Here is a 21609-nt window from a genome sequence, read left to right as displayed (position 1 = left end):
AAGGAACGAGGCTAAATGCTCAACTGTCGGTCTACTTCTGCAATATTCTTTCTAAGGTTCATAATTGAAAACACTTGTTCACATATATAAGATGAAGCAAACATAGCACTGATTTTCTGGGCGTGAGACGTTAAATTTGGGAAACTTACTTTTTAATGATTTGTAAAAGTTTAACTTTGGCATATTTTGAAACACCTGCTTGAGATGATTGCAACACAATTAATTCAAACTGCAAATCTGACCTCACTGCTTAACTATTTAGGTAGAAAGACATGGTAAAAATATCGAATTCTGTTTGAATGGCACTGAAATCTTGAAATCCTCGTTCGAACTCAAAATGCAGTTTTTTCAAGCCACCTTCATAATTCTTAAGCTTCTCTTCATTTACTGAGGGTATTGAATTAAATCTCGGGAAATGAGACAAGTCGTTCTTAGCTAGCTGCCCAGCAAACAGATTAAATTTTCTTATTAAGTTGAGATAATTAAGTTAAGATTAAGTTTTTTTTTTCTAAGAGGTCTAATTCACCTATATTGAATATCCCTATGTTTGCTCGCAGCCAAAGAGACAATGCTTGTTGGCGCCAACGTACAGCTATAAGTAACAGAGAACTTCCGTTTTTAACACTTTACCGATTGAAAGCTGTCTGTGCTTGCTATTTCCGTCAAAATTAGAGAAAGTACAAAGATCATCAGTTCTTTGAAGAAAAAATTATATTTAAACAGAGTAGAAAAGGAGATGGATATATAATATATAAATATACATTTCTTTTAATTTGTCTCGGACCGGCAAATTAAAATTCTATCTGCGGGCCGTAGTTTGACCATACCTGTCTTATTTGAATTATTAAACGCATAAGAATGAACTAAAATTCAGTCTTTGTATTTGCTGGGAATCTCCCATTAACGCACCCATCGACATTTTGCTTATTTTTAAAGTTTCAGCTGCACTTCCTGGACAGTATCAAAATAAAATTAAGCAAGGATTAAAACCTGGTTTTGAGTCCTCGAACCTGCTTCTCTTCTAAGAGATATAAAGGTGCGAAACACGTGATAAACATTATTTCTTAAAATAAGTTTGAATATAAAATATAAATTCCAGTCCTTCAAAACTGTAAACTCGTGGATCTCGTGTGCAACAAATCCAGGAAATCCGTATTATTCGCGCACACAAGTATGCACGAGCAATTAATTGAACACGAGGACGCACAGTATTTTGGACTGTCGCGCAAACTGGAATAAGCGAAACGGCAACTCAAATTTCAATTATCATGTTTGCCAGAGATACTGATTTCTGAAGGTGTGCAGTATTTTAAGAACGCGACTGAATAAAATACAGGTTTAGGTTAGGTTATTTAATTACGGCAAAGCTTCCAGGGCTATCTGCCTAAGGGAAGGAATGCCTTCGTGGAGGACTTTCTAAGGGAAACTGGCTTGTATACACGTCACACATAGGTGAAAACGACAAAAACACCCCTGCAGCCAGCCCGTTCGCGGGATTCGAACCTCGGACCGAACTACCAGTGTTCAGCGACGTTACCGCTCGGCCGCTGGGGGGGGGGAGGCTCGAATAAAACACAGAGACTGGATTCACATCACTGAAGTGTTGTCTCGTCTGAGTAGCTATGTTAAAATTAACGGGTGCTTAATGTTTCTTAGTATTTGGCCTTAGTAAGAAAAAATCTGTTTTTATTCCAAAGTATTAGTTTTTTGAACTGAAAATGTTTTTTAAATAAATGCTGTAATATTTTTTCCCTTTTTTAACACCTCGATGAATGATGCCGTTTTCTGTTAGTAATAAAATTCCTGTCCCTTAAAAATAAAAAACAGAAGCACGTAAGCACGTTATTGCCAGCTGGTAATACATAAAATCTTTAATTTCTTTCCGATGTTACAAACACGCGTCGCTCATCAAGGTAAGAAAAAGACTAATTTCAAATGTTATTTTACCTATGCTTCTTATTAGCTTTTGCAACAAGCTTTGTTTTAAATTGTGAGTGGGTTTGTAAAGTTTCTTATTAAATACCTTCTTAAGTTTGTGATACCTATAACCATATTGACGACAGATTTTTAACTTTACTACTTCTGTACACCATCCTGTATATCCAAAATAAAAGCGAATAGAAACATGCAACTCTATAGAAACGAGTAGATTACAAACTTATACATTTCTAATTATATATATCTATATTCAAATATTTGGATTTTTTGCTGCTTATGTTATTTTACGGTCAAAAATGAAGTGCATTAATAAAAATTTGACTTTTATAATTGAATAGTTTTTTCAGACAATTTTACCTAGCAATAAAGATTTAGTTGTATTAACGCGACAGTAATAAGATTACTTTTAATTAAGAAGAAAATTAAACATTTATGGTAACAGTTAACATTTTATTTATTAGCTCAAAGGGCGTTAGCCCAGATGGGCTATTAATTTCATTTGAGCTTTTTCAAATGAAAAATTTAAATGTCTGTTCACTTTTCAAACTGATGCAACCAAATATTACAGCCCTGTATTATATTTAAAGGAATTAAAATAATGAAGAATCTGCATAAATGTGCGCATGTTTCTTGCACTGTGATAAAACGACGGTACCCAGAGCCATCAAATTTTGAATAACGTATGTTTCCACCCGAATATGGGCATCTGGAAGCCCAAATTCGGAATTGATTTATTATCTATTTCATATTTTGTAAAGCTTTAATATTAACTTTTCTTTTTCAAACACAAAGATTTCAAAGCGAGCAATGGCAACACTGTACCCCCCCCCCAAAAAAAAATTGTACAGCTCGCGGGATTGTGCATCGGAAATTCTAATGATATGTTTATTTTAAAATTATTTTGCGATATTGCTGTTGAACTAAATTTTATGGTATAAGTGCGAACAACATGTTATTTAATAAATAAGGTAACCCACAAAACGTTAAAAAATGCCCCTGTGGGCATAATATAAAATCTGAAATCTTTCAGATTTCTTTTCATACATTTTCGCTCGATATTGAACAGTTTCGAATAATACAATGGTTTTGCCAAAAACCGTATAATCTCAAATAATTCATTTATTCAACAGAAAAATAAATAATTATCAACGAAGTGTTCTTTAAAAATCGAGAACAAGCAGAAAGGAAAATAACAAGAAGGACAATTTTCAGTTCAATAAGGATAAACTTTGTTACAATTCGATCTTAAACACTAAATGAATTTTACTAAATCATGTTATGTTTGTTTTTTAATAATTCAATAAAACATGTATACTTGATGTCCTTTTTATTTACAACGAATTTTAGTTTGTATTCTGAAACGAATTATTCTTTTTGATTATATTAATGGCTTACTGAAATACATGAAAATGATTTACCATATCAACTCGGTAAAATTCACTTCCAAGGCAAAGAGTAAATTTTAAAAGTAAGATTTAGTAATATATTTAAAAAAATCCCATGACTTCCTTGTACGGAATATTAAATTATGCACATTTTTGCTGCATTTCATTTAAACCGTTTTGTTCGAATTTCATAAGAGATAAGTTTGTCATTCAATTAAATCAGATCTCACTTCGGGGAAAGGCAAAAAATACATAAAAACTCAAAATATGTTCATTAAAAATTGAAAAATACAGAAAAGCATCAAATAGAGTTAAAAAAATAAAAAACAATTTTTACAATTAAAATTAGAGTTTCTACGCAAAAACAAGCCAGCAGGCCAAAAGCAGATTTTCCGTGCACAAAACTGAAAGTTTACTTTGGTCCCACTCGGCAAAAAGACACTGAAGATGCAGAAACAGATTTATTTTTTCCATTCTCTTAATCTTGAGTTTCAAATGTAAACAAATATGGCTGCTATGGGGAAAAAAAGAGTTTAGCCACACTTAAACAACTTTTGAAATGTTGATAATTCTACAACTCTTGCATGCAGATTAACTAAAGGCATAAAAACCTTATCCGGAAGATAAGAACATGATTCAATCATTTTTAAAGCAAAAAATTCACAGTTTACCAACATATAACATGCGACATAGGACGTGGGCACCACCCATCTACAAATACGGTTAATTGGTATAGCGCCACGTCCACCTTTATCTAGATAACCATACGTGGTCATTATGTTAATACACTAATACATAAACATACATACAAATTTGGTACTCGATACAGTGGCGTTAAAGCTAATTAATATTAGACACTGGATAATAAATTGCCATGTTACAAGGTGTATGCAAAAGCATGGATACGGTAGCATATATGCACAACGTGTGTACTCATATGTTGAATACACTATTATCCTTTGAAGCATTATCATTAGATACACAAGACATGCACATACTGAAATATTAGGTGCGCAATGTTATGCTGGAAAAAGTAACTAGTACAGTGAATTAAAAGTTAGACCCTAGATTAGTACTGTGTGGTACAGTGTCTTGCTACTAGATTATTTGTACTGTTCCCTAAGTACATTAACCAATGTACAAAGATATTAAAACACCTGTATTAGGTACACAGTGGGTACCCAAGCGTTAGGTAAGTGCTACTTTAACATACATTAACAATAGGTACTTAATACAATGCTGAACAGATAATTGGCGCAATTAATTTTAGAGTGGGACCCTAGTTTGATTTTTGTGATACGGTGCCGTGTTACAGGATAAAATGTGCAGATGCACAGTTACATTATCATATATACAGAACATAAATTCATATACATATATACAGACATTTTGAATACAGACACATTAGGTACATGACTATTCAGTGCGTAATAGATGTATATTAACTATACAGTGCCAAGATATGTGATAATACTAGTAGATACATGGGTACAATTACATATAAACAAGGACATACAGACACAATTACATATAGACAAAAGCGTATATACGCTTATATTTGGTACATAATATTCATTGGTGATATAAACATTTAGTACTTACTTCATATACTTACATAATCCATAAAATAATGTTATAACTGGTAATAGGTGGTTATTAAGGTGATCTTTACATTATGGTAACTTGGCGATTTTTTGGCGACCAACCCTGCTACACCAACCTACTAGTTTTTGTTTGAACGGCATTTTGTTTTCACGAAGTAAAAGCATTTTTTTTTTTAACTCAACATTTTTTCCAACAATCTGCTGGCCGAATTATGCTTATACTAGAACTTTTATGGAACAAGAGTGCTTAATCATGACGAAGATTAGGTGCGAAATTGGGAGAAATTGCAGAATCGCAAACTGCTTGCCACGTTTTTAAGAATTGCACATACACGGTATCCATGTACACGTCGACCTATTTTCACTTAGAAAAACATCCCAGAATTGGGTGCTACTTTGGTAGACGGTTGCGCGGATTTTGGCGATTTGCCTTTTTGCGAGTAATACAACTTATGGTAAACCCATTGCTGGATAAGTTATTTATGGTAACCGATACTTTGTTGTCATTTTATTAAAAAAATAATGCGTTTTACTATGCATAACTTCCGTGTTTTAAATATTATTTATGGCTTCTAAATATTAAAAATCAATTTAATTTTACATTTTTATTTGAAATAAAAATTTTGTTGTTTATAATATTTTATGTTGTGGATGATGTAATCAATGACGTCACCTTACTTAAAAAGTAATTGGTTTTATTAATATCTATAAATTTAATGTTTTAAACATTATTTATAGCTGTTAAATATTAAAATAAAATTTAATTTTGCATTTGTTTTAAAGATGATTTTATTATGAATGATTATTTAAATAATTTTAATTCTATGCGTGATGTAATCAGCTCCCTGATTGGTTACTGAATATTTGTGCATTACCGCGCCATTTTAAAATTTTATTATTCATCTCTTCGAATTCCTCGGATTTCAAATGGAATGGATATCTCCGTTTCGAAGACGAATGTTGTTATTGGTAATTACCAAGAATTATTGGTATCGGAATAAAAAAATTGCCCTTTGAGACTTTATTTTGACCAACCTGTCTTTCCTAATCAGATTTATTTATAAATTGTTAATAGCGTTCAGAGGAAATTTTGGAGGAAACCTCGCTAATTGCTTCTTCAATGAAGTGCGAGATATTTGGATAACAGATGAAGATGGTTAAAAGATCCGATTCAATTATGATTTCGATTTTTTTTGTGGTACTTATCAATAAACAAGAGGTTAAATTACTCAAAAAAATGTAAGTACATATTTTTCTTTTATTTTATAATTGTATACTTCAATTTTTGTTAAAAAATTAATACACTATTTTCAAAAATTGCTGAGATAATTATTGTCACATGTTTTAATGCTAATTATATTTTATATAACGCATTTTAAAGTATTTGAATTTAATAATATTCTAATTCTTTTAAATGTTGGTAGGATGGTTTTTAATTCGATATTCAATTTCAGTAATATTTTAATCTAATTAAACGTTGGCACAATGTTTTTATTCTCTTTTTTGCTATATGAAAGTAATACTCATAGTAAATGTATTTATTTACACTTGGCTTCCATCTTAAAAAACGACATTTTCAACAAAAAATTAATCCGTTACTTTTAACGATATTTATTTTGTTTAAGTTTCGAATACTTTACTATGTGTAAAAACAGCGTTTTTCAAAATGGCTGACGATTGTAAAAATCGCGCCAACAATTGCGCCAACGTAAATCGCCAAAAATCCGTGCAACCATCTACCAGAGTAGCACCCAGAATTGCACAAAAATGGCATTGCGCACACTCTTGACTTTATCCATGTACACTGCTAAAGTCCTAGCTAGTAACCTTTATCGCCTTACCAAAATGTCGCCAAAGTACCTGTTACCATATTCCAAAGATTAGCCAAAGTGGATGCAGATTAAGTAAACTTTGCATGCAGATTAACTAAGGTTATAAAAACTTTAACTAGAAGATAAGATAACATAATTCAATCATTTTTAAAGCAAAAAATGCGCAATTTACCAACATATAAGAATAAAAAACTGAGCTCACCGAGCAGAGTAAAAGTCGGTATATACATCTACATATTTATATATTTTTAATGCGGCCGATGGCAGCCAAAACGCGAGGTGCACAATTACATGTTATAGCAGTCCTATATACAAAATTTAAGTGCTCTGAGGCTACTTGTTTTTGAGTTACGCAAGATACATACATACGTACAAACACCACGAAAAAATCTTTTCTGAATACATTTTAAATCAAAATTGTGATCCGCTTGGTGAAAAAACGTCCTTTATTCTGCTCTAACGTACAGATGTCACGTAAAAACATCGTTAATTTTCATTCGATAGAGGTCAAAATAAATATTTTCGTTTAAATATGATACCCGGAATTTTTCGTGATAACAATAGTTTCTTTACTTCGTTTAAAGAAGTAAAAATTCATAAAAAATGCAAAAGTTTGAATAACACGATAAAGCGAATGTATTATAAAAATGTGCAATTTTATACAAGATCTATTTACCTGATCCAAATTCGTTTCACTATCTTCAGTCATTTCTACACGGTACTTCGCCTCCGAGTACAATCGAATAATGCAACAGACAGATTGGACTGGATGCACTAACGTAGACTATTACAATATCGTGCCCACACTTGAGAAGAAACAGGTAACTGCTCCTTGAACTTGAAATAAAAACGAATAACGTAGCTACCAACAGGTTGAACGGGATACACCGACGTGGTCGACCACAAACTGCACGTATAGAACTTGCGCTTCTAAGCGACCGCAGCGCTCGTAGCGGTTGCGCTGTGGAAACACAATCAGTAAAACTGCGCATGCTCCTTTTCTTTTCAGTCATTGGATATTCAATCTGAATTAGTTTCTCTCCTTTTCCCGCCACTCAAAATGCACCTATGCTGTATTAAAAAAAAAAAAAAAAAATCTGAAATGTTTCAGATTTTAAATTACGTCCAAAAGGGCGTTTTTTAACATTTTGTGTGTTACCTTTCTTTATTAAATATCATGTTCCTCGCACTTAAACCATATGATCCAGTGCAACAGCAATATCGCAAAATAGTTTTAAAACGAGCCTATCTTTAGAATTTCCGATACAGAGACTCACGCGCTCGAGATAAAAAATGCTTTTTCTGCACAACGTTGCCATTGCTCGCTTTGAAATCCTTGAGTTTGTTAATCAAAAATTCGTCAAAGTTTTAAAAAATAGGAAATCGATCATAAAACAAATTTCAAATTTCAAATTGGGTCTTCCACATGCTCATATTCGTTGGAGGATTACGTTATTCAAAATTCGATGACTCTATGTACCGTTGTTTTATCACAATACGAGAAATATACATACATTTATGCAGATTTTTCATTATTTAATTTCTTCAAATATAATGCAGGACTCTATAACATTTTGTGGCAACAGTTTGAAAAGTGAACCGACATTTATGAGTCCGACGCAAAATGCCAAAACGAAACTAATAGTCCTTCGGGATTCAAATCCCTTTGGACTAAAAAAAAAAAAAAAGGTGCCCAAATAATTTCTCTGAAACTCTCTAAAATATTAATTTATTGACAAAATGAGGGAATGACATATTACTATTAAACTGATGATAACTCATCAGACATGACATGTGATAACTCATCATCACTTCCATCAAAATACATATCTTCGGTAACCTCTTTTGCTATAATACGTAATATTTTCTTCTCGTATCACTTTGATGCAAGCGTTTTTATGTTTCTCTGCCTCTAGGATTTAATGCCCAAAATGATCTTAAGGAACGACTTATTATTTTTTTATAGAAAATAAATTATTAAAAGGCGGAAATGTGCATTAAATTGTTAAATGATTCAGTATTTAAAATCATTTTTAATTGGATTGGATTGGATTATTCAATTACGGCAAAGCACACAAGGGCTATCTGCCTAAAGGGAGGGATGCCTTCGTGGAGGACTTTCTAAGGGAACTGGCTCGTATACACGTTACACATGGGGAAAACCACGAAAACGCCCATGCAGCCGCTTATTCACAAAGCCTACAGACCGTTTCTTCTGCTGTTTGCTCCGATTGGTTAAAAGAGGTATGGTTACAGAATCTAGTGCTTGGCGACTTTTGGTTCATTGCCTTTACAATTTGTATGTGAGCGTCGTGTACCAAACAGTGAGCGTAACCCACCGGAGAAACCGCAGCCCAGTGGTAACGAGAGCGAGAATAATTATCAGACTTCTAGGTCGCCGGTTCTATCCCCGGTCGTAACTTTCATAAACTCTGCTTTATACGGATTTATTTTAACTTTATTGAATGACTTTGCCATTATTTGTCTTTTCGCCTTCGGGTATGGTGTTAAAAATTAAACGCCTTTATTTTCTCTATTTTTGTTAATGTTAATTTTTCTTATTTTTATTTACTGGTTTGTACTCTTTGTAGTAGGTACCAGTAAGCAAGATTACGATCCAAGATCCCGAAAAGCGTTTCAATAGATATAATAATGGAATAAAATATAATTTTAGTTATACTTACTCGTAAAAAGAATAGGTATCCGACACCCTTAAATGTTTACTGAATGTTTTCATTAGGTTAATTTTTTAATATTCCTTTATTTGTATAAATTAATGCGCTATGAAAATTTACACAATAGACTCTTCCTAAGTGTAATAACGAAAAAGTGCATATGCTGTCTCGATATAAAAACCTTTTCTTGTAAAACAATTACGTACTTTTAAAAGTTTAAATTCAAATACAAATAAACTATTAATAAGATCAGTAGGTTATTTAAGATATATTCCACACAATTCCTCTAAGCTTTCATTCATAAACTAAAAAAAATATTGAATGAAATAAACGCTGTTTCCGTTTGTTTGCTGTTAATTACCACGCCTACAGGGCGATAACTCGCCATTCCAAATATGACCGCCAAGCAGATGTTTTCTCCAATGAGAGCAGCCCGTAGCGAAATTGTCTGTAGGCTTTGTGAATATGCCCTGCAGCCAGCCCGTTCGCGGGATTCGAACTTCAGACCGAACTACCAGTGTTCAGCGTCTTTACCGTTCGGCCGCTGGTGGGTCTAAAATCATTTTTAAACTCAGTACAGTTTTCTTTAAAAAAATTACTACATAAGGTAAATGAAAAAATATTCTTGAAAGGTTTATTTTTGAGGCAAGTCACCTCTGTAAAATTAAATGTTGCTGATAAAAGGATTACTGTAAATCATATGATTTTTTCTGCAGTGCATGGTTAAATCAGCACGCAGTGATATATATGTTGGAAATGAATACAGTTATATCGTCTTATATTTACCTTTTTGGAATGGCAACAAAAATTATATTGTTTACTTAGTGTTGATAGCAGTTGGTAGTTGTGGACTGTATATTAATTCATAAAAGTCAAGTTGAGAAACTTAACAACATTTATTTTCTTTCAAGCACAGTAATGGCGCTTAAACGGACAAGGAGTGAGTAAGAAACAATTAACGATTGACTGGCGCTTTGTTTGGGCAGAGGAAACGGACACTCGATGTTTACCGAGTGCATCCCTATCGCTTACTGATTAGTACTGGGCTCTCGCCACTAACATTACGTGGCGCTGCAAATGTTAAGCCAGTACAAATAGACAGAAATATTCTAACCGAGACGGAACACTTAGAATATTCTGTCTGGCAGTTGACTTTAAAAAATGGTAGTAAAGATGTGTCTGTTCTAACTACGTTTTCGTATTCATTGCGTAAAAATAAACACTGTAGTATTTTAAGCCCGGCGAAGTGGAGTTTTATTTTATCAGGGTCATTTCGTCACATTTTGGCGTCACGGAACAGGGACTTTGAAATAAAAGTCAGTCATAAATTGAACTACAGTGTTAAGTTTCATTTCTGATTCAAAACTGTGCATTAAGATTATGGATAAGAGAGAACGACGGGTTCTTCGGCGGTTGTTCACAATTGAAGCAAATTGTTTCGAAGATTTTATCTCCAGTAGAGAGGATAAAACAGAACTGAAAGCATGATTTTAAGCATTAAAAATAAAATATGAAAGATGAATGCTCTTATTTCCACTGATTTAGAAGAACTGAAAGATAAAAATTTGACAGAAGATAAGGTGGAAGAGGAAATGGCGAAATGCGGTGAGTACGAATTAAGATTTCTTAAAATTAAAGAAAGAATTTTTACTGAAACAGTACTCTCAGATGTTGAAGCTATATCTCAAACTGGGTTCAAAACTCAGATAAAATTACCTAGGATAGAATTAACAAAATTTGATGGAGATTTAAGAAATTGGATTCGTTACTGGGGACAGTTTACTAAAATTCATAATTATCATTCTTTATCAGATGAAGATAAATTTAAATATTTGAGACTTAGTATGAAAACTGGATCATCGGCACAAAAATTAATCGAAGGCTTCCGCCGTCAAAAAAAAAAAAAAAATTATGAGAAAGCTATAGAGTTTTTAAAATCCAGATATGGGAAGGATAATTTTTAATAGAATTCTATGTTCGTGAATTATTGTCTCTAGTTCTACTAAAAGGGGAAAATATTCCAATTTCACAACTCTATGACAAACTCCAAACACAGTTAAGTGCTTTAGAATCTTCAGGCGTAACTAAAGAAAAATATGAGGCGATGCTTTTCCCGTTAGTTGAGTCAGCTATTCCAGAAAACATTTTTAAGATCTGGGAAAGACACCGGGTAACTAAAAAGGCTTCGACTAAAAATCCTGATGATTGTTTATGCGAGTTATTGGAATTTTTAAAAAGAGAAGTAGAAGGTGAGGAAACATTAAAACTTAGAAAAGGTTCTTTTAATGATGAAAGAAAATTTTCTTTTAATGGCGAAACAAAAGGTAATTCGAGAATTAACATCAGAAATAAAGATATTCCTAAGGCTGCTGCCTTAGTTTCAACAGAGAATTCTCAAATTAAAGAAAGAGTTTGCATTTTTTGTGATAGAAAAAGTCATAATTTCCAAGACTGTGGTGCAGCTACTGATTCTTCAATTGATGATCGTAATAAAATTCTGAAGAAGAAAGGTGTTTGTTTTAAATGTTTAAGACCGGGTCATATAAGTTCAAAATGTCGAGTTTTTGTAAGATGTGCGTTATGTAAAAGTCAGCATTATTCTATAATGTGTTCCAAAATTAGAAACTATGAAAAAACGTCTCAGAATGAAAATGAATCAGAAGTAGTTAAAACTTTATCTATTTCATCTAAGTATTCCGTGTCATATTTACAAATTCTGATTGCACACATTGTTGTTGATAATGAAACATATCCAGTGAGAGTATTATGTGATTCAGGCTCTCAGAAAAGTTATATTAAGAATTCGATTGCAAAACAATGTAATTTGATACCACAGGGCAAGACAGCAGACGCTTGAGCGAAAATTGTAACACCTGAGGTGGTTTCTGTTAAAACGAATTGTTCGGTGGTAAAAAGATTCCGTTCGCAACACATGATATCTACAAAACTAAGTTATCAAGCCTTGATTCTCAAACTGTATTTGAAGTTGATGTTATTGGATCTGCTTAGATTTGTACTAACGTACCAAGATTTAAAAATCAGAAGGTTTATCAAATCCTTAAAAATAACGGAATTGAGATAAGTGATTATTTAAAAGATAATCGTTATTCGGAAGTTATCCAGGTATTATTAGGCGCAGACGCTTGAATGAAAATTGTGACACCTGAGGTGGTTTCTGTTGAAACGAAGTGGCTGTCAGAACCACTTTAGGTTAGACACTCTTAGGTAGTAGTTACAACTCAACGTCTATTTTTTCCTGTTTACTTATTTCAATGAAATGCTCTATTGAAACATTGGAATTTTGGAAGTTAGAAACAGTTAAAGTTAGGCACTGCAGAGTAGTTTTTGATGTTTGCTGTTCTCCATTTCTTCTTTCAGCATGCCTAAATAGTTTGTTAGAAAATCCACCTGAACATTTAAGCAAGATTGCAAAAAAAAAGTTAAAAGGCACGTTCTATATGGATAATTGTCTTACTAGTGTTTTTAAAGGAGAAGAAATCGAATCACACATTAATGATGCCACAGAACTGATGTCTACAGCTGGGTTCAAACTTAGAGGTTGGAAAAGTAGTTTAAATTTTAATGAGAACCGAGGAAATGTGCTCGGTCTTCAGTGGTACCACACATCAGATTAACTGGGATGCCGTGTAGTATCTTGGTCTGAAGCTCCCACAAGACGAATCCTCGTTTCATGCATTCAGAAAGTTTTTGATCCTATAGGAGTTTCTTCACCAGCTTTTCTTATTCCAAAGATTATTTTGCAGAAGATTTGAAAATTAAAGTCTGATTGGGACGAGGAACTATCAGAAGACATTCAGAAAGAATTTAGTAAAGGGTCTACAGAAGTACATTTAGAACTTTAAGTTATATATATATATATATTATATTTTAGAACTTTAAGTTATATTGATATTGCAAAATCATAATTTTGCAAGGTAGGGAGAATGTTGGAAATGAATGAAGTTATATCGTTTTATATTTACTTTTTTGGAATGGCAACAAAAATTATATTGTTTACTTAGAATATTCTACCTGGCAGTGGAGTTTAAAAAATGGTAATGAAGATGTGTCTGTTCTAACTACGTTTTCCTATTCATTGTGTAAAAACAAACATCAAAGTAATTTAAACCAGGTGAAATTGATTTTTATTTTATCAGGGCCATTTCGCCACAATATAAACCATACTATGTAGGATAAAATTATTCTTACGTTTAAATATAAGGTAAGCACATTTCCAATCCGCTTACAAATAACAAAAGTGTAAAATAATCAAGTACTAACCTTTGCTCTTCTATAGAATATCTGTAAAAATATATTCCATCTGACTATGAATTTAAAATTCATATTCACTACTTGTAATTCTAAACTATATTTAGTTTGAAAAACAAACTATGACTGATTGGAATGTGTTTTGATGTTAAGCGTGCTTAGGAAATATTACCTACCTAGGCCTATTGTCAATATGAGGCAGTGTTTTCAAATGTTAATGTTCCATCATTTGATGATGAAATAACAATTTCCTGAATTTACCTAGGTTAGGGATAAGAGTCTGCAGAAAACAGAAAAAAGTTTCTTTATATCCTTCAATATGTTATCTGAAAATTAACAAAAGGGACCTCCCAAAGCAAAAGATTTCAAAAGTCCTTAGTAAAGCAATTCGAACTCAAAGAGGGATGAAAGGACATTCCTACATCCCGTCTTTTTAAATGAAACCTTTTCAAACTTTAGGATCTTCTAAAGGTTAAAGGAGCTAAAGCAAAGAATCTCTAAAAAGAAGAATGAAAGCTTCCATAGACGCAATGTAAACCTGTTTCGCCTCTGCGCGCTGTACCGAAGAGCCACGGCTATGCAGTGAAACACCAGCACAGGGTGAAATTTAAACAGCGCAGTTCGAGGAGATAGTAAATTTTTTACTTTGAAATAATTCAAAATGTTTTATTTTCATACATTTCTGGAGTTTTATGAGCAAAAGGATGTTAGTTGGAATTTTGGGGCGAATTATAGAAATCCTGTCCAATTTTTACTTTCAATTTAAACAGCGAGCCGTACGAAGACAAAATTTAAATGAAATAAATTTCTTAATTCTTTTCTTCTGTAAACTTAAAAAAAGGGGGGGGGAAACACATGTCGTACAAAACATAATAAATTTTTATGGATCCATAGTTAAAATTTTACAGTGAAATTTTAAAAGCAAAATTTGCAATAACTAACTGAAACAGAAAAAAATATTTAAAGACAATTAAAGGCACCCCTAAATAAATTGAAAACACTGAAATACATTATAATTATCCGACAACAACTTTAAAAACAAATTACCATGAAAACGTTTAGACAATTATTTGGAATGACCATTGTAAAAACCAAGAGCAAAGTTTTCACCCAATAGCCAAAACCATTTCACTTACAGCATTACATTTAAAAAGTCTTTAAAAGAATTTCACATAGCTAAAACCAAGTACCTCTGACTACAACAACAAAGAACGTTTTCGAACAACGTGGTAAAAGATTGCTAACATGGCCGACGGCATGCTGCATTCTTTGGTGCTGCTTTGTTGCCTCCTGATGTTATTTCGCACATGCGCAGTGAGGTACGGAGGGTGGATAGCTTTGGAATGGTTTCAGGGATATACATAATGTGTCTCTTCGGTCTGACGGAGCCACATTTGCCGCGGGGAACCTTTACTTCTTCTCCTTAGAGATTCTTTGGCTAAAGGGCATTTACAATCAAGAGAATTCTAAATAAAAGGTCACTTTTAGATTCTAAAGTTTTCGTTAGCTATAATCTTTCCAAAGTTTGCACGTAAAGATATGGAATTTTTATTTAATTAATTAAAATATAATGAATGATTTACTAATTAGAAATTTGCCGCGATGAAATCTGCATAAAAATTTATTAGTGCGTTTATTAGTTTTGCACAAGGAACGGTAGCCGTTTCCATAATATTACTCTACCTAATTTTAAGGAATTTCGTGCTAGGATGCATACGCATAGAGTGAATATATAAAAGAATAAGACCGTTTCGAACATTCTGCGTTATTCAGTAAACAAATTAAAACTTTCCGTCTTTCCAAATTTTCTTTGAAAACACTTCAGTGAATTCAAAAGATTTATTCAGTCTGCTTTCAGTGCTAATAATTTTTACAACAGAAATTTTGTCAATTTTTTTTTAAGTAACTGGTTTTATTTATGTTGCATACAATGTAAGTAACTACACTCATTGCCATAAAAATTTACGCACCAAGAAAGAGTTGCCAGAATGAAACGAAATTTTACATACACTGCTGGACATTGAAAATGCAACACCAAGAAGAAGTGGTCAGAAATTTATGCAAATTTTAGAGAAGACCACATCACTGAGTTATGCGAATGATGTGAAATGCGCAGCTCTCCGACGCACGTGAAGTAAGATATAAGGGAAGGAACGTGCAGAATGGGCAATATTCGTGTCGTTATTTCTGCCAGACGAATTATCAAAGAAAGTTGGTTTTTGTCCCGGAGGATACGAGAATGTCAGGCCGCCGTCAACGAATGCACTTCCAGCCCTAGATAGACGATTTTACGAGGGGTATGGTTTTGTTTTGTTTTATACGGACTAAGCCCTTCCGCTTGGTTTGTTGAACCTCATGACGAAAAGCAGGCGCAACCCTTCCAACAACAAATGACACTAGCCGGCGATCCGGCCGTATCCAAATAAAAACAAAATCAATTTAGCAGCTTAACAAAAAGAAAAGAAAATTAAGTTAGTATACTAAAAAGAATAACACGGCACATAAAAACATTCAAGCTTTCCCTGCACCTTTGCATATAAAGTCTTTCTCTCCCTTTAAGGATAGATTCCATAAATTGAGCGCTTTCAGTATGTTAGCTCGATCAATCAGAGATACCGATGACATGTTTATGAGAATTGATGACTTTCATTTTGTCTTGTGCAAATTTTACACCTTTTCTATAATTTTGAATCATTTCTTTTACATTTCCGATTCCATGTAAAGCTCTTCCCCCCCCGCGGTGAGTGTACAACTTTCAATAAAATGAATGCAGTCACCAACAGTATCATATTTAAGGCATAAATTTATCCCCTGGAGGTGGAATCTCTGTAAGTACATAGAAAAGCGTCCATAATTACTAATTGATTATAGTCTTTATCGCAAAATATAGGCATATTCTTCTTAATTATTATATTTGACAAGGCCTCTGATCTTCTAGAAGACACATTCCATTGATCAGACCAGGTGATATACATGTGATCTTTCAGTTTGCTAATTGTAACTTTTTTAGAATGTTGTAGATCACCATCAGAGATCCCACCCCCCAGGGCAGCCTCCTTTGCCAGGGAATCCACCCTCTCATTCCCAATGATACCAATATGGGCCTTTACCCAATGAATATTGATTGACATTTTATAATTTAAATTCATATAATCATTTTTAATTTTATTCAGTATATCATTTTTATGGTCCGGCCGAGAGAGGGCAACGAGTGCTGAATAAGCATCCGAGTATATATGAACTTAACATTTATAGATCAAATTGGATTTAATCCATTCCAAGGCTTTATAAATGGCGTATAGCTCTGATTGATAAACTGAATTATGTTTATCCAGTATGTATTTTTGATAATGGATCTCCAAACCATAAAAATATACGACAAACGCATATCCCACACCTCCCTCGAAACCGGACCCATCTGTATAGATTTCATATTCGCTGGTAGGCAATACATTGCAATCAAATAAAATACCATGTCTCTGTCTTGGATGAATCGAATTATTGTCAATTTGGGCAAATGCGTTGCTTTCAACCTGGATTCCATCCAGAATAAGAGAGCTTTCTATTGAATATTGTAATAGGAATTTATTGTAGAAAAATTTATAATGAATGGAGAGAGGGGGAACCCCGGCCAAAATACATGCGACTTCAGATGAAACTGTTCTAAAGCATATAGTAATAATCAGAAGCCATCCTCTTTGTATTGAATCAAGCTTAGTTCTCAACCTGACAAGCTCCTCTGCCCGGTGACCCCAAGCTCCGATACCGTACATAATCTTAGGTATAATAACATTGTCATACAGATTTTTCAGAATATCACTCTTCACCTGTAAAGTATTAACGTTAAATTGAGTCTTGTAGAAATTTAAGATCTTGTCGGTTGCTCTATGGATATTCTTAAAATGTTCTATAAAAGTAAGTTTTTCATCCAATGTGACACCCAGATATTTAATTGTACTATAAAATTTGATGTTTTTGTCAAGAAATTTAAGTCTTGGATTCCTTACTTTTTTCCCTTCTTTTGGGAAAAAATTCCACAAGTTTCATCCATGTTAAATAAAATATTTTCTTCTTTAGTCCAACTATTTAGAACGCAACCCAACTTCCTGAAATGGGACTCAATTTTATCCAAAGAAACATCATAGATCAAAAATAATAAGTCGTCTGTGTAACAATAAGTGGAAATATTAGGTATATTTACATCCTTGAGCAAATTATTTACAATAAGACCCCAGAACAGGGGAGCGCTACAGGAGCCCTGGGGACAACCTTTATTCATGGCATATTTAAGGTTGAATTCTCCAAGTTCTCCCTTGTAGACCAAATACCTGTCTCTGAAGTAATCCTTGACTGTGTCAAACATTTGACTTGAAACATCAAGTTTCTTTAATGTGTACAAAACAGAAGACCATTTTACTGTGTCGAATGCACCTTGGACATCAAACGAGACCAGGGGCACATGATAAAGTGTTCGTTTATATCTTATTTCTTCAACTACTTTATAAAACGCAAGATCTGCACTTCTGCCCTTACGAAAGCCATATTGAGAGTCTGAGATATAATTTTGCTATAAATAACAAATTGAAGTCTATTAGTTATCAGTTTATCAAGTAACTTACCCATAATATTCAGTAAACATATCGATCTAAATTTATCATTTGTTTTTGGTATAAGAATCAGCTCTCCAGTTTTCCATGCTTTAGGAAATGTATTTAGATTTAGATATTTATTGTAAAGAAATAGCAATAAGGAAGGGAAGGATGAATATAATGTCTTAACAATAGTAACCCCGATCCCGTCCGGCCCAGGAGCAATTTTTTCACGAAAAGAGGCAATAGCAATATCAATTTCAGTGTATGTAAAGTCCTGTTCTTTATTATCCTGGGATTCATGTAGAATACTTTCAAACTCAGTGTCACTAAAGTTTTCATCCAAATTCAATATGTCTTTTACAAGTCCTCTACAGTGGTCTTCCAATGTGATATCTCTCCTGTCTTTTCTAGAGGATCGTCTTTTTTCTCCTTTTGTCTGCGGCAATTTTGTAGAATTGATCATAATATTCTTGTCTTCGCAAAAATAATCTCTGCCTAAACTCGTACTTTGTCCTTTTTATGGTCTTTTTGTATAATGCCAAGTATTTTTTATAATTGACTTTCCGTGTTAATCTCAAGGACTCTGACAGACCCGGAACCTGACTGCTTTTCCTAAAGGCTCTAACCTGACGTTTCAATTTCTGAAGAGTCAGAGTCCACCATGTAACATCATTGTCCTTTCTCCTGGTTTTCACAACTAGTCTTCTTGCCATCTCCCTCTGAATACGCAATTCCATATCAAAAATGATTTTATTCAACTCCTCATCATCTCCTCAGACAGTTGTTAATATTATCCTCCAAATCCTGGAAAAATGGAAGTAGACCCTTTATGAACATTCCAACTCTTCCTTTATGTCTAGAGTAGATAACACGACTTTCTGTCGATTCATAATTACTCTCCAAATTGACTGAAACATAGAGATGGTCACTCAAAGATTCACAGTCCATATTAATATTTTCCATGCTTAAGTCAGCTGAGCCCAGAACCAGGTCTGTCCAGCCTGTTCTAACAGGAGAAGCAAAAGTAGGCGGTGAATCACTTTCATTAAAAAGAATCAACTCCAACTGTAAAATAAATTCCATAGTTAAAACACGCCGTTGATCAACAATAGAAGCCCCCCAATTAAAATGTTTTGAGTTAAAATCACCAAGAATTAAAAAACTATTGTTAAAATCGCTCAACAAGTTCTCCACTTGAATTAAGTATTCACTGATATTTTCCGCAGGAGAAAAGTAAACCGAGATAATAGAGAACATTTTCCCTTGTTTGACACAGGTACTACAAGTAATAATGTCAGAAACATAGTTGACATAGAAATTTATATTTGTATTGGTAATAATAATAGCAGACCTGCCGTTTTTGACGTTCTCCGATCTCCATTCATTTTTCTGATATGCCAGGTTGTCCCCAATATAATAAGGCTCCTGCAAAGTCAGGATATCAGGCATGTATTGTATAATCTTTTCTAAACATGTAAGCTGGGCAGATGCAACAGCACAATGATTGAGGTTAATGTTTAAGATCTTCATAGTAAAATCAATATAATTTAAGATGATATAGATCAAAATAAAACAATTTACAATAAAATTCATTAGCTAATATCCAAATTTCTATATACAGTTAAAACTCCAATTCAAAATTAAAATTTCTATATACAAGTAAAAACAGCTATATACAAAATGTAGTTACCCGCAACCGGGAGGGAATCAGAGCATTCAATCTTTTTAGAAAAATCTTGAGCAGGAACAGTATTCAGACAAAATATACAAAAATAAAAAATTACAATATTTAAGTCCCCATAGCAGTGCAACTGTTCAATAAAACAGAGATCAAATGTCAACGTGATGTTTTAAAAATCTAACTTCTTCTTTATAAACCAGACAAAAGCGTGAAAAGGAATCGTGAGCACAATCATAGTTAGTACCGTATCTCTCGTTATACTCTAAACAAGGTGGTGATCGGACTGAGAAAGGCGGGTTGGTGCTGACGTCAAAGCGCAGCTGATGCTCACATGGATGTGAGCACAGTGCATCGGCTATGGCGAACATGGTTGGAATAAAAAAATGTGGGAAGAAGGAGGGGTGCAGGTGCAGCCAGAGTGACGTCAACACGCGTCGATCGACGCATCCGCCGACAAGCTGTAGCGGTTCCGCAAGTCACTTGTACCGCGATTCTGCAGCATGGGCAAGATATCCTGGATGTTCCCGTGTCGACCAGAACCATTTCCCGTCGATTGATTGAACGTGGCCTGCACTCACGGCGTCCCTTAGGAAGACTGCCATTGACCCCACAGCATAGACGCCAACGTTTGAAATGGTGCCGGACTGGAGCGATGTGGATGACAAAATGGCGAAACGTCGTGTTCTCAGATGAGTCACGCTTCTGTTTATCCAATGACAGTCGCCGCACACGTGTCTGGCGTCGACGTGGAGACAGATCTAATCTGGCAGTAACTATGGAACGTCCCATAATGGCTACTTGGCATAATGGTTTGGGGCGCTATTGCCTACGATTCCAGATCACCTCTAGTTCGTATTCAGGGCGGTATGACGGCTGAAAGATACTTGGATAATGTACTGCGGCCGGTGGCAATCCTTTACTTTCAGGGGCTGCCTAACGCAATTTTTCAGCAGGATAACGCGCGACCACACAGTGCTCGCATCTGCCAACATGCTCTGCAAGGTATACAGATGCTTCCCTGGCCAATGTACTCTCTTGATCTGTCACCAATCCAACATGTGTGGGATGTGATTGGACGCCGTTTGCAGACTCTACCCCTGCCCCGTTCAGAAGACGAACTGTGGAAAATAGTTGAAAGGGAATGGCGAGCCATCCCTCAGGACTCCATCTGTTCTCTTATTGACTACTCGATGGTCCTACATCCTACTGAGCCGAAGCCGTTCTCGCTCTGTATTCTGACTAACATTTTGAAATAAAGATCACTTATTGCTGCTTGCTGTCTCTGTCTTTTTTCCAAATTTCATCACTTTCTGACCACTCCTTCTTGGTGTTGCATTTTCAATGTCGAGCAGTGTATGTAAAAACTATTTTGATATAAGTAAGTGACTAGAAAATAAAAGAGAAAAAGAATCCTTTATTGCAGAAAAAAGTACACATGAATGGAAGTTTTAGTACTCTGTTGGACCACCTCTAGCACGAATGCACGATGCGATGTGAGCGGACATTGAGGAATACAAGTTCCGTATGGTGTCCTGAGACATATCGTTCCACAGTTGCTGTAAACGCGCCTCTTGTTTGTCCAATCTCGAAGGCTGTCCAACTTTCCGTCCCAAATGATCCCAGATATGCTCCA

At 34.2% G+C, this 21609-nt stretch overlaps 1 protein-coding gene across 1 annotated transcript in view; it reads right to left on the bottom strand.

Annotated features, from left to right (window-relative positions):
• Positions 1-7679, bottom strand: part of LOC146998972 (uncharacterized) — a 56443-nt gene extending 48764 nt beyond the window's left edge. The window contains exon 1 of the mRNA XM_085812131.1: positions 7436-7679. Within this exon, the coding sequence (XP_085668257.1) occupies positions 7436-7468 (33 nt within the window). The 5' untranslated portion in view covers positions 7469-7679. The remainder of the gene's footprint in view (positions 1-7435) is intronic.
• Positions 7680-21609: the final 13930 nt, after the last annotated feature.

This window comes from Stegodyphus dumicola, chromosome 2 (genome assembly GCF_044657685.1).
Source record: "Stegodyphus dumicola isolate Sdum_Otavi_A_Nest chromosome 2, ASM4465768v1".
Classification (NCBI taxonomy): domain Eukaryota; kingdom Metazoa; phylum Arthropoda; class Arachnida; order Araneae; family Eresidae; genus Stegodyphus; species Stegodyphus dumicola.
This window is presented reverse-complemented; position numbering and strand designations above follow the sequence as displayed.